Genomic DNA, 11,997 nt, shown 5'->3' with positions numbered 1-11,997 from the left:
GCCTGCCAGCCCTATGGTTGGTGGGGCACAGCTGGTGGGCATGCAAAGCCGCGCAGCTCCCCCTCTTGCTGAGGCACCCCTGAGAGACCGGCACCCTGGCACAATGCACCACTAAGCCCTATGGGAAAGACGGCTCTGGTCAGCACAGCTGTTAAGATCAACTGAGGCTGTGCTCCTAAATACACTTCCAAGGGAGAAAGCATTCTTCTGATTGAACATACATAGGCTCGCACTGCAAGAACGCCCTCTCAATGAGAACATCCCTGAGCCAAATTCAAACAGGAGAGGTGAATTCATGCATGGAGAGATAGCCCCTAGATCAGGCTTCCTCAACCTCGGCCCTCCAGATGTTTTGGGACTACAATTGCCATCATCCCTGACCACTGGTCCTGCTAGCTAGGGATCATGGGAGTTGTAGGCCAAAAACATCTGGAGGGCCGAGGTTGAGGAAGCCTGCCCTAGATATAAGGTCCTTCTTAAACCTGTTCACACACTGTGAGGGTCTCATGGGTCTGTTTAAGCAAGTCCCCCACCAACACGCCTGGCTACCAAGCCCCTCCCCACCTGAATGCTCAGTGCGTGAGAGAAGGGGATTTAGATATGCACTGATTTATGCATGTAGAGCTCCTTCGTACAAGGGAAGATGTGGGACCAGACTGGATCTCCCCTTTTGTTGGGGAGCTCTATGCACACACAAAAGGACCCCTTGGCATGCATGCTGAGTGTCTGGCGAGGGTGGCATGGCCGCCAGCTGGGGGAGAGGCAGGGGGAGTGGCTGTTGTCTCTGATGGTTCCTCAAAAGCATCTTCACAGAAATAAGTGCCACATTTGACTATTTATAATTGTGCTTTATTTGTAGAACAATATGAATTTCCATTTATAAAAATACAATTACGATTTAAAGTAAAAGTAACAAAGTAAAAGCCCAAAAACTAAAGCAACACCCATTCACTATATTTTAAATAAATGGAAATATACTTGACCTTAACTTTGCCAGCACTGTCTTCCTGTGCTTTTTATTTCTAATCAAACTGCGGGACCAACTAAACTCCTTTTGCATCTTTATTTCCTTTGTCCTTTCTTTGGTTTTGCATTCCTTACTTTGAAGTCAGTTCAAAATTTTATTCCCTTGCATTCACCCTCCAAAGCCAGCTTCCCCCTGTCCCCGCTGCATGTATTCAAAGAGAGAGGAACAATTAGGATCGCCCCAGGCAGCCTGCCCCTTAAAATCTGTTTTTCAACAGATGCAATCAGATAAATAACTTCAAGACCGTCAGATACTAAGGCTGGAATTAGTTTAACTAGGAATAGAAACAACTGAAGTCTTCAACCATATAATTGACCATAGTTGTGTTCTGCCATTAGTAATAGTATATTAAACCCATTGCTTATATGACAAATTCAGGATCTTATTCCTTGATAACACATTGGCTGTATTCATGCATCACTCATGTGTAGGGCACTCGTGAGTTTGAATCAGGAGTGGGGCTGTGCTTCTCAGTCAACTCCGAGTGTCCACCCTTGCCCTACTCTCTGACACCAGCAAGCTGAGCAGAGTGGTCTGCAAAGAAATCCTTGCCCACAAACCAGAAGTGCAGCTGCACTCCATCAAACTGTGAGCACTGCCTACAACCTTCTGCAAAGATTTTAAATAGTTAACAATATCCAAGATATGTGGGCATGCACTGAATTCTGGACCCTTTACACCCATCCTCTTAGAGCTGATCTAGATGTTACATGTGTCGTGGTAAAAAGGAGGAGCACAGAGAGAAGAAACACACTGGGGTGTCTGCACCAGCCCTCATCTGCAACAAAACATGTCTCTCCCGTAGCAGTCTCTACAGCCACAGCAGGCGCTGCAACTCTCCCAATGGTTTGACTTCACCTCCCAAGGCACACATGGTAGTAAGAATTCCCACTGCTGGACATCATTTATTAGAAACCATTACATGAGCCATTCCTACTACCTTCACATAATGAGTTTCTCTACTTTTGCTCCATGGCAGATACTGGTGGAGGTGGGGATCTCATTACATTGCCCCAACTAATGTGGTGAGTTCTGGTAGATGGTACATCTGTGGAGCAAGTTTGAAGGAATGGTCTTTGCCTTGAGAAAGCTGATCCCTACAGCAAATGTAACAACCAAACCAGCTTTTATTCTCTTACTATATAAAACAAAATTACTGATTATTTATTTTTTGCCTTTTGTTCACCTTCTTTACCATGGAATATTCTTGTTAAATGACATTCCAGCTAATCTGAAAGCTTAAATGTTCGAATTTAGGCAACCGTAAGCAAATATATGTGAATTCTTTCAGAGCTGACAATTTGCCCCACCTCCTGCCTGCACTGGGGGGTCACAGAAGGTATTTCAATGGCATTTGCCCTTGAGGCCTCCTCCCCTTGTACAGTGGATGCTCAGGTTGCAAACATGATCCAAGTGGGAAGCACGTTCACAACCTGCAGCGTCCGCAACCCACAGCACCGCATCTGTTCACGCGCGGGTTGCAATTTGGCACTTCTGCACGTGCACAAAACGTGATTTAGCACTTTTGCGCATGTGCCCAAACCCAGAAGTAACCTGTTCCGGTACTTCTGGGTTTGGGGGATGCGCAACCCAAAATTGCGCAACCTGAAGCATCTGTAACCTGAGGTATGACTGTAGTCACAAAACCTTTGGGGGGTCCCCTCCACCCACTGCCCCAATAAGGATACAGTGTGGGTGCATAGCTTATTCTCCCTTGCTGAAGGAGGATGTTGAGACTTACACCATTTCCCAGTTCTTCTTTAAGTGCTAGGTGCTTTTCAAGACTCAGTTTAATTCTACAAGATCTGACTTTTACGCATATAAAATAGGTCCACATGTACTTTCGCTCTTTCTTCCTCTCAGGCTGGGGGGGGGGGGGTAAGCTAGAGATTGACTGAGCAGAGGGAGTAACACCCAGGGCACCCACTCAAAAATCCAAATATGCCCATGGACTTAAAAAGCTTGGTGGTTCTTGGATTGTCAATGAGTGAAACTATTCGAGTTTTTAAAGTACATTTATTTGTTAAAGCGTGTTCTCCTTCAGGGAGAGCACGTGTTGCGGTGGGGTCTACTGAGCCACCCCTTTGTTGCTGGGTAAGTTCTCCAAGATGGCCAGGGGGCATTGATTGGATTGCCGAGTTGCTGGGGCAAAAGTTATGTTGCAATTTTGGTGGGAGGGGTAAAAGGTTTAAATACTCTGCACGCAGCCTTGTACTTTCTCTTTTGCTGCTTGCAACGGATCACCCGCCCACCTGCCCTAGAATAAGGGGTTTGTTGCATTGACCTTGCTATGCCTGTCATGGGGTCGTCTGCCTTTGAGCAGGGGCCTGGTAGGAATTTTTCCACCTGGCAAATTGGCTGGCTGGGTGGTTTTTGCCTACTGCGTAGCAAATTGTCACAACTTGTAAGGTTGTGGTTAGGCATTGGTTATAAATCTGGTGGAGGAGGGGTTAGGATAGGCTGGGCCTGCCCCTCCATGGGGGGGTTCAGGATAGGCTGGGCCTGCCCCTCCATGGTTGCTGCGGAAAGGGAATTCCGTTAAAGGAATCCTGGGGCTTGCCATCTTTTCGTCCAATCCCTGGAATGGGACTAGGGCCGGCAAGCCTTCGGGGAGCAGGCGGGTGAGAGTTGAGGGTCTGTGTCTCAGCTCCAATTTTTCCCCGACTTGCTTTCCCCCGCACTGTCTTTCGGTGGTGCCCGGAAGTCAGTTCTGTCCCCAGGCGGGGGGACAGATAGTCTTAACCAATGCCTAAACAACCACTCACAGTTTGTATTTTAATAAAGTTGTGGCCAAAATCATGCCAAAAATCTTAAACAAAATTACGTGTCCGTTGTGAGTTATTTTGGGGGGTGGATTGGGGACCTCAACACGCAACTTCCATATTATTTATCATGAATCCTATCCCAGGAACTAGTTTATTATTAGGGCACTGCAACTTGCTGTTTCTCCCTCACATCCCCTCCTGACCTCAAGGCAGGCTTCTCTGAGGGTCTTTTATATATTTTATCTGTGAATTGCCCTTTCTTCGTTTCCTTCTGCTGAGCATAGTCCGAGAAATGTTGCTTGGTATCCTTCCAGTCATTAAGCTCCTTGATGCTCAGCTGCTGAAGTTCCAGAGACCCCCATGTGGATGTTCCCGTGTGGGACCGACGGCCTTGCTTGGTCCTGTTCACTGCTCCCACTGCTGTGCTGTTAAATGCTTGCTGATGGCACTTCCTTAATGGTTCCGCTGTGTCTTCATGTTCCTCACGCAGCTTCAGGTCTATTAGAGAAATATAAGCATTCATTTGATAGACTGTGGTCCAATTCTTGGTGTTCTCAATGGCTGGTCAACAATTATTCTAAGGATGAATGAGAGGAAATGCTCTGCAGAGCATGCCAAGACCAAAAAGGGACTGGTAGGGACTGGTATCATGTCTCAGGCTGGCCTTGCCTTTTTCATAGTTCCCAATGTAAAACCTTACATTTATATCCCAGTATCCATAAAGAGGGGGGAATTATCTTCCCACATGCAATGGGATCATTTAAAACTATGTCTTTGTACAGCTGGATTGGTAAATCAAAGCACATCTAATCTGTCATTTGCTTTATGTTATATTAAGTTCTAAGCTGGTTTATGCTGTCTTATATATACCATTCATCCTCAACCAAATTTAAAATACCAAACATAAAAAAATCTAGGGTTTGTTCATGGGAAATAAAATTAGCTGGCATTAACAAAATAGAACTAACTAACTTTGATGGTTGCTCCGTTTTCAAAACCAACATCACTTTAAATAGAGGGGAATGCAAAGATTAGACATTCCATGTCATGCATATTATATTTGCTTAAGATGTTGTTATTCTTGCTTAAATTTGAACATATTGGGGATTTTTAATGATCTTGCAACAATTCTTTTTAAGAAGAATCTGAAGGACTGGATTTCCTTTTGCAGAGAAAATTCTCCCTATTAATTATTTACACGGTGGCTCCAATCAATGTGGTACCTGTCATCCTCACCAGTCGAAATGAAAGTTCACTATGTAAAGGTGCCAAGGGAGACTGGCAGCCTCCCACTGCGATTTTATAGACAGAACTAAGTCAGCACACATTACGTGTCAGAGCCAACATCAGAAAGAATCAGATCCTTTGATCTCAGACCTCCACAGGAAGCTTAGATCTCAGACAAATTAGATAAAAAATGAATTTATAGCAGATATGTATCCTAAGGCATACAGCTGAACACTGTATTTTGAAAGAGTATGGCAAATATCAAAACATATAAACTGTAGCATTTCCTCTCTTGCTCCTTCTGCTTTTCTGTGATAAATATTAATTAAAATAAGATGAAACTCAAAACTAACCTCTTTCTGCTTCTTACATAAGCAACAAGTTTCGGACCAGGGGAACCCCTTGCAGTCCCTTATTTGCATTCTAGTGGGGGAAGAGCTGAGGTCTGCACTTCGGGGCAGCCAAAACCCCTTCAGCCCCAAGCACAACAGATGCCCCGCCACAGTGGCCACGAGGGAGGGAGCCAGCTTAAATCCAGCTCACTCTCCTGGCTGACCCCACCCTCCCAACTCAGAGCCCTCCTCCTCCACCCCTTTAGACCATTCCACCCCAATTGGTTCCATGGGACTCACAGCAAACATGGTGAATGAGGGCAGATTTACTTTATTTCATTTACCATCCTTCATCTCAGGATCACAGGGCAGTTTACAATTTAAAAGCATAAATACACAACATAATTGCAAACAAAACAATAATACACACACACACAGTTTAAAAGGCCATAGATTTAAATTAAATTAGCCAAAGGCCTGGGAGAAGAGGAATGGTTTCACCTGGTGCCTAAAGACATGTAATGAAGTCGCCAGGTGAGCCTCCCTGGGGAGAGCATCCCATAAGCAGGGAGCCACTGCAGAAAAGGCCCATTCTTGTGTTGCCACTCTCCAGACCTCTCATGGAGGAGGCACACAAGGAAGGGCTTCAGATGATGACTGCACCGTTTGTGCCACTTCATAAGGGAGAAGAGCTTAATCTGCATGCCCCCCTCAAACAGTGAGAGATGGGTCAAGGAAATATTAGAGCATGCAGATCCGAATGCTCAGCATGTATGTGGCGAGGGAACCTGACAAATCTGAGAAGGTCTGGAAATCCTGTCCTCCTCCCAGAGAGCACGCGTTGTGGCGAGATCATCGACTGACCTCACTGCTGTTGGAGGTGGGAGCGATTGGATAGCCACAACAACCCGACTGGTGGTCCCTCGGTTCCTGGGGTAATTCTGGCCAATGGGATTGTTTTATGCATTAACCGAGTGACCTATATATCACTACACATTGCGTCGAGCTTCCTCTTTCCACCTCGTGCACTGGATCACTCTCCCACCCTCCCTATATTTAGTTTTCATTATGACCTTGCTATGCCGTTGTGGGTCATCTGTTCTTGGGACAGGGGCCCGGCAGGAATTTTCCCATTTGGCTGATTGGCTGGTGCCACTTAAGTTTCGCCTGCCACATAGCAAATTATCACAACTTTAGTTACAGATAGGTAGCCGTGTTGGTCTGCCATAGTCAAAATGGTTGTTTTATCACAACTTTGTTAGGTTTGGTGGTTAGGCTTTGGTTCAATGGGGAGGGGAGGGGAGGTGGTCACACCTGCCCCTCCCATGCACGAAAGGTATTTCATTAAAGGAATCCAGGGGCTCACCTTGCTTTTGTCTGATCCCCTTCCAGGGGTGAGGGCCACGCCAGAGCCCCTGGGAGCATTTGGGGTGAGCTTGAGTCTGAGCCTGGTCCATTGCTCCCCCAGAATGTTTTCCCTTACTGACCTCTGCCGGAGTCCAAGGTCAGATGCAGCTAGTCGGGAACCAATGCCTAAGCAAACCACTCATGATCTGTAATCAATAAAGTTGTGGCCAAAATTATGCCAATAACCTTAAACTAAATTCTGTGTCAATTGTGTCTTTATTTATGGGGGAGGTCTTGGGATCTTAACACGCAATGCATTTTTGGTACTAAATTTGGGCTGACACCACTTGGACCATACTTGGTTCGAGAGTCAACTAGGTATATGAATTATGTTCAAAATCTATTGAGTGTAGGTTCTCCTTGCCCTAGATCCTCTAGTTTTCACGCATGTGTATGGCAGTGGAAGGTATGGTATGGTGAAGAAAGTCTAATTGAACTCTTACTATATATAACATAAATTAAACCTAAAGATCGACACGTATATGTTTGCAATGAAATATTTAAACCTTTTAAATCCCTCTTAATTTCTGTGGCTGATATGACAATGTGGCATGCTTGCATATATTGCAATGATGAGATTTGATCCGGCTTAGTTTCAAAAAGTAGCCTTTTGCATATAATTTGTCCCTGATCAACTCTTGGGCTTAGGCACACCCTGCCTATATATAAATAGATATACAACCCAAACAACCCCCGATACAGCTATACTAATGAAAATTTGATCTAGTAAACTCAGCCTAATGACACATACATAAATAAGCATACAATAAGAAAGAGAGAAAAACCCATCAAGTCAGCATTGGGATCTTTTAGTCATTGCAAACATTATTTTAAATATCATTTAAAAATGATTTGATCCAATGAAAATGGATGAAGCAATAATCTGCAAGTCAAACAATCCCAGTTTGATTGTAGCAGTCCGTTTAATGCAAGAAAAGCTCCCAAATACGTTAGAAGTTTTGTCTTCCTCAGCAGCTATTTTACATCTCACAAGACTTTACTTTGTCATCTGCAGTATATATTATTTATAAGAGGTCATCCGTAGCTTATTCATTCATAAGATAAAAGTTTTCTCCTCACATGGAGCTTTAAAATAGTGGAACCTTTAGATTAAAATGAAAAGGCCTCCTGAACAAAGTGAAATCGAAGTCCAAATATTCAATATTCTAAAAGCATATTCTCAGCAAAGTCGCTAAGAATATAATACTGAGACAAACCATTTAGTCCAGCATTGTCTATTCTGCCTAGCTTTTTGAGATCAAAGGGTCTTTCTCGTGTGTGGCTGATATGAAGAGTCCAGGGGTGGGGATGATGGCAGGCGTCAAGGCAAAACATTCAACTCAATATTTACCTCACCATGGAGGTTTTATAACCCCTTTACACGAAAGGGGTGTAAGGGATTGTTTCCTCTTTACTTTGTCCATCAACATTTGCTCAATGCATATTTATGTGAGGGTTAGTCCCTATCCAGTCCCTACAGTAACATAACTGAGAAGTTATCCAGATACTAGGTCTCATATGGAAATTGGTGTCTTATGGGCAGTGCTATTTTTGTACAAAAAGAGGTGCTGGAACTCACCTTGTTCTCTTATAATGATAATTGTGCCCACCTGAAAGGTGCTGGATCTGAGTTCTGGTGAGTTCTGACTGAAAAAAGAACCCTGCTTATGGGAGACTGGAGTAGAGAATAGAAGTTCAGAAAGAAACATTAAAATTACCCAAGGTAAGTTACCCATTTTATTTTATTTTTTGAAATGGTGGACAATCTGGAACTTGTGGACATTTGGAGATATAAAAATGGGGACACAAAACAATTTTTGTATTTTAGTGAGAAACAGAGGGCCCTATCAAGATAGGATATGATATGGGTAATGAAGACATTGGCTACGGGGGTGCATAAAGTTGATATACTACCAAATATAAACTTTCTTGTATCATAATCCAGTTACAAAAATTAAAAAAAAAATGGGTGTTTTAGATGGAGACTTAATGAAACATTATTACGCCAAGGTAAGATGATAAAAGAGTGAAAGCAAAAATCAAAAGATTTTTTTGAGAATAATTTAGACAAAGATATCAGTCTGGGATGCAAGCAGAACATATATAAGAGGTTACTTTATGCAACATATTGGTAACTCTCGACTTAAAAAGAGACACAGGAGAAAATACAAAAGATTCTGTGTGAAATTAGACAAAAATAAAAGGAGCTGGAACAATCACCAACAAAAACAAATGTTAGCTGCCAAAATTAAGATGCTAATAGGAACCTCACCAAAATGCTGGAGAGGGTGCACCTCCACAGGCACATACCTACACATGCGGTGGGAATGCCCCAAAATCCAACTATTCTGGACAACAGCCATTGAAGAAATATGTGAAATAACTAAGCAAGTATTAGAAATTACCCCAGAACTGGCTCTACTAAACATATTCCAAGACAATAATGCCAACTCACATCACAAAGAACTCATAACCTACCCATTCCCAGCAGCCAGAAACACCATAACCAGACACTGGAGAGACCTGTCAGGAGTAGGCATGGACCAATGGTACCAAATAGTATGGGAAACAGCCCTACTAGAAAAATAAACCAATAAACTGAAACTGACATGGGGACAAATAGAAGAAGATACCTTCACCCCGGTATGGCTCCCCTTTATCACATACACAGCCCAACAAGACAAGGACAAGAATCCACCAACAGCAGATGAATCAATATGGCTAACCTGATCCAAAAACACCTACCCATCCCACTCACACACAAAAACAAAGTTCACCACAGCCAATCACAAACAAGCAACCGCACCTAAGGCCAACCCCAATTTCTCTCACCACCAAAGGAACACAAGCAAAGAGAACCTGCACAAACAATGCTGACACAAAACCCCACACATACATTAAGCAAAATAGAAACATCGCCTCCTGACCCAACCCCCACCAACCATGGCCCCCTCCACCTCTTCCCCCCATTTCTTCCTAATGTAACCCTAATGTCTCAACAAATGAAACTGACCTATGGAAAATGTAACTTGAAAAAAGAGACATTGCGCATACCTTTGTAAACCAAGAAAATATTAATAAAAATATTAAAATGGGGGTGGGGGGGAATGCAAGAATATGCTAACATTTGAAATATGCTAAACATTTTTTACAATTTGCTAATAAACTTGGGAAATGGTTAGCCTACGAACGGAGAAAAGAAAAAGTGAAGTAGGTGATGTTGAAATTACAAGAAGGGAACGGTGTAATAAAAGATAGGACAAATATTGTCATGGTCACAATTCCAGTGAGCTGGAAGGTTGGAGGTTCAGGCAGAGACCAGCCTCAAACCCCAAAGCAACAGTCCATTACAGGAAGCCATTATCTGGACTCCTGAAGCAAAGCCTGCCTGGAACTTCTCATGAGAAAATCCAACCAGGCTACAACTGGTTGACAAACAGTATTTGTGGCTGAGGCACTGAAAAGACCAGCTCAGGGACCTGCTAAGGTTGCAACCTATGATGTGCAAAAAGGTAAGCACTTTATAAAGCCACTTCTGTGACATAAGGAGGAGGTGGTGTTGTGGGTTCACGCCCCCAACAATCGCGTGGGGCTGGTAGCAGCCCCGTGTGACCAGAGGAATCCTCGGGCCATGTCAGCCCCAGAGCCAGCCAATCAGTTGGCTCCGAGGGCGTGGCCTGGGTCATTTAAGGCTGGCACGGCCCCGGGATCTCCCCTTTTCATCCTCACAGCAGATTCGGTTTCCCACCCACCCACCCTCTAGGTTTTTCTTCTGACCTTGCTATGGACTTCGGTTGGTCGCCGTTAAGGGGCCTGGTAGGAATTTTTTCCACTTGGCGAATTGGCACTGGCCATTTGGTTTTTCACCTACCTCGTAGCAAATCGTCACAACGTCTCTTAGTTATGGCAGTTAGGCATTAGTAGGGGTATAATTATGTAGATGCATTGGGGGGGGGAGCGCCATCACCTCCCCCAAATATTTAAGGGTAGTCCGGTAAAGGATTCTGGGAGGCGTTGCCTCGTCTGAAACCTATGGAGGCCAGGGTCTAAAGCAGGCCCCCGAGCGGTGACCCCCGGGGGAGTTCCTAGTGATGTGCATTGCAGGGCTCCCCCTGCTGGTGTTAACCCTTTCCGGTTTTCATGCTAACAGGCTGAAGCTGGATAGTCTGATAGGACCAATGCCTAAAGCCAATACCGCTCTTACCTGTAACCAATAAAGCTGTGGCCAATTTTTTGCCCATTAACCTTAAACAATGGAGTCCTGTGTCTTTATTTATTCCAATTGGGGAGAGGCGGAAATCACCACGCAATAGGATTAAGTCTGTATCCAAGAGACTCACCTTCTCTCCTAGCAGTAATGTTGTGTTTATTCTCCTCCTGGATGAAGCAGGGTTGGGCATGAAGTATCTGCTGATTTGCCTGAATATGGGCATGCTTCTTATTCTTCTTATTCTTCAAAGGTTTTCTGATCCTGTTTTCTGTAGCAAAACATTACAAGGGAATTTAAACTGCAATTTTTCAGTGAAATATACAAGTGACCTCCTGCAGAAACAACTAATAGCCCATACCTAGTTGGACATAAGAAGTGCCTTAAAAAATGGTAAAGGACCCCTGACAGTTAAGTCCAGTTGTGGACAACTCTGGGGTTGCGGCGCTCATCTTTACTGGCCAAGCTTTACTGGCTTGCTTTACTGGCCAAGGGAGCCGGCACTTGTCCACAGACAGTTTTTCCGGGTCATGTGGCCAGCATGACTAAGCAGCTTCTGGTGAAACCAGAGCAACGCACGGAAACGCCATTTACCTTCCTGCCGGAGCGGTACCTATTTATCTACTTGCACTTTGATGTGCTTTTGAACTGCTAGGTTGGCAGGAGCTGGGACCAAGCAACAGGAGCTCACCCTAACATGGGGATTCAAACTGCCGACCTTCTGATCAGCAAGCCTTAGGCTATGTGGGCTGGTCTGATGGGAGCTGGAGTCCCAACATCTGGAGGCTCCAAGACAGCCACTCCTGCATTGGAGTAACTAGAAAGTACAACACAAGGGTCTGTACACAGCAGTAATGCCACACCATGCTGATCTGCCCAATACTAATGCAAGAAACATTTCTACACTGTTAGAATTGGGGGGAGCACGATTTGCTACCAAAGCGTGTTCTCCTTCATGGAGAGCACGTTTTGCGGTGGGGTCTGCTGAGCCACCCCTCTGTTACCAGGCAGGGTCTCTATAGATGGCCTGGG

The 11,997-nt window shown here is 44.5% G+C and overlaps 1 protein-coding gene across 2 annotated transcripts in view; it reads right to left on the bottom strand.

Annotated features, from left to right (window-relative positions):
• Positions 1 to 3,906: 3,906 nt before the first annotated feature.
• PKHD1 (PKHD1 ciliary IPT domain containing fibrocystin/polyductin) overlaps positions 3,907 to 11,997 on the bottom strand; it is a 242,667-nt gene continuing 234,576 nt past the window's right edge. For both annotated transcript variants that reach the window (XM_081905883.1, XM_081905884.1), the window contains 2 exons: positions 11,099 to 11,236; positions 3,907 to 4,290 (listed from right to left, as the gene is read on the bottom strand). In XM_081905883.1, coding sequence (XP_081762009.1) covers positions 3,950 to 4,290; positions 11,099 to 11,236 — 479 coding nt within the window. In that variant the 3' untranslated portion in view covers positions 3,907 to 3,949. The remainder of the gene's footprint in view (positions 4,291 to 11,098; positions 11,237 to 11,997) is intronic.

Source organism: Podarcis melisellensis (genome assembly GCF_964234715.1).
Source record: "Podarcis melisellensis genome assembly, chromosome: 3".
Lineage (NCBI taxonomy): Eukaryota > Metazoa > Chordata > Lepidosauria > Squamata > Lacertidae > Podarcis > Podarcis melisellensis.
The sequence above is the reverse complement of the archived record's forward strand: the minus strand, read 5'-3'. Positions and strand labels throughout refer to the sequence as shown.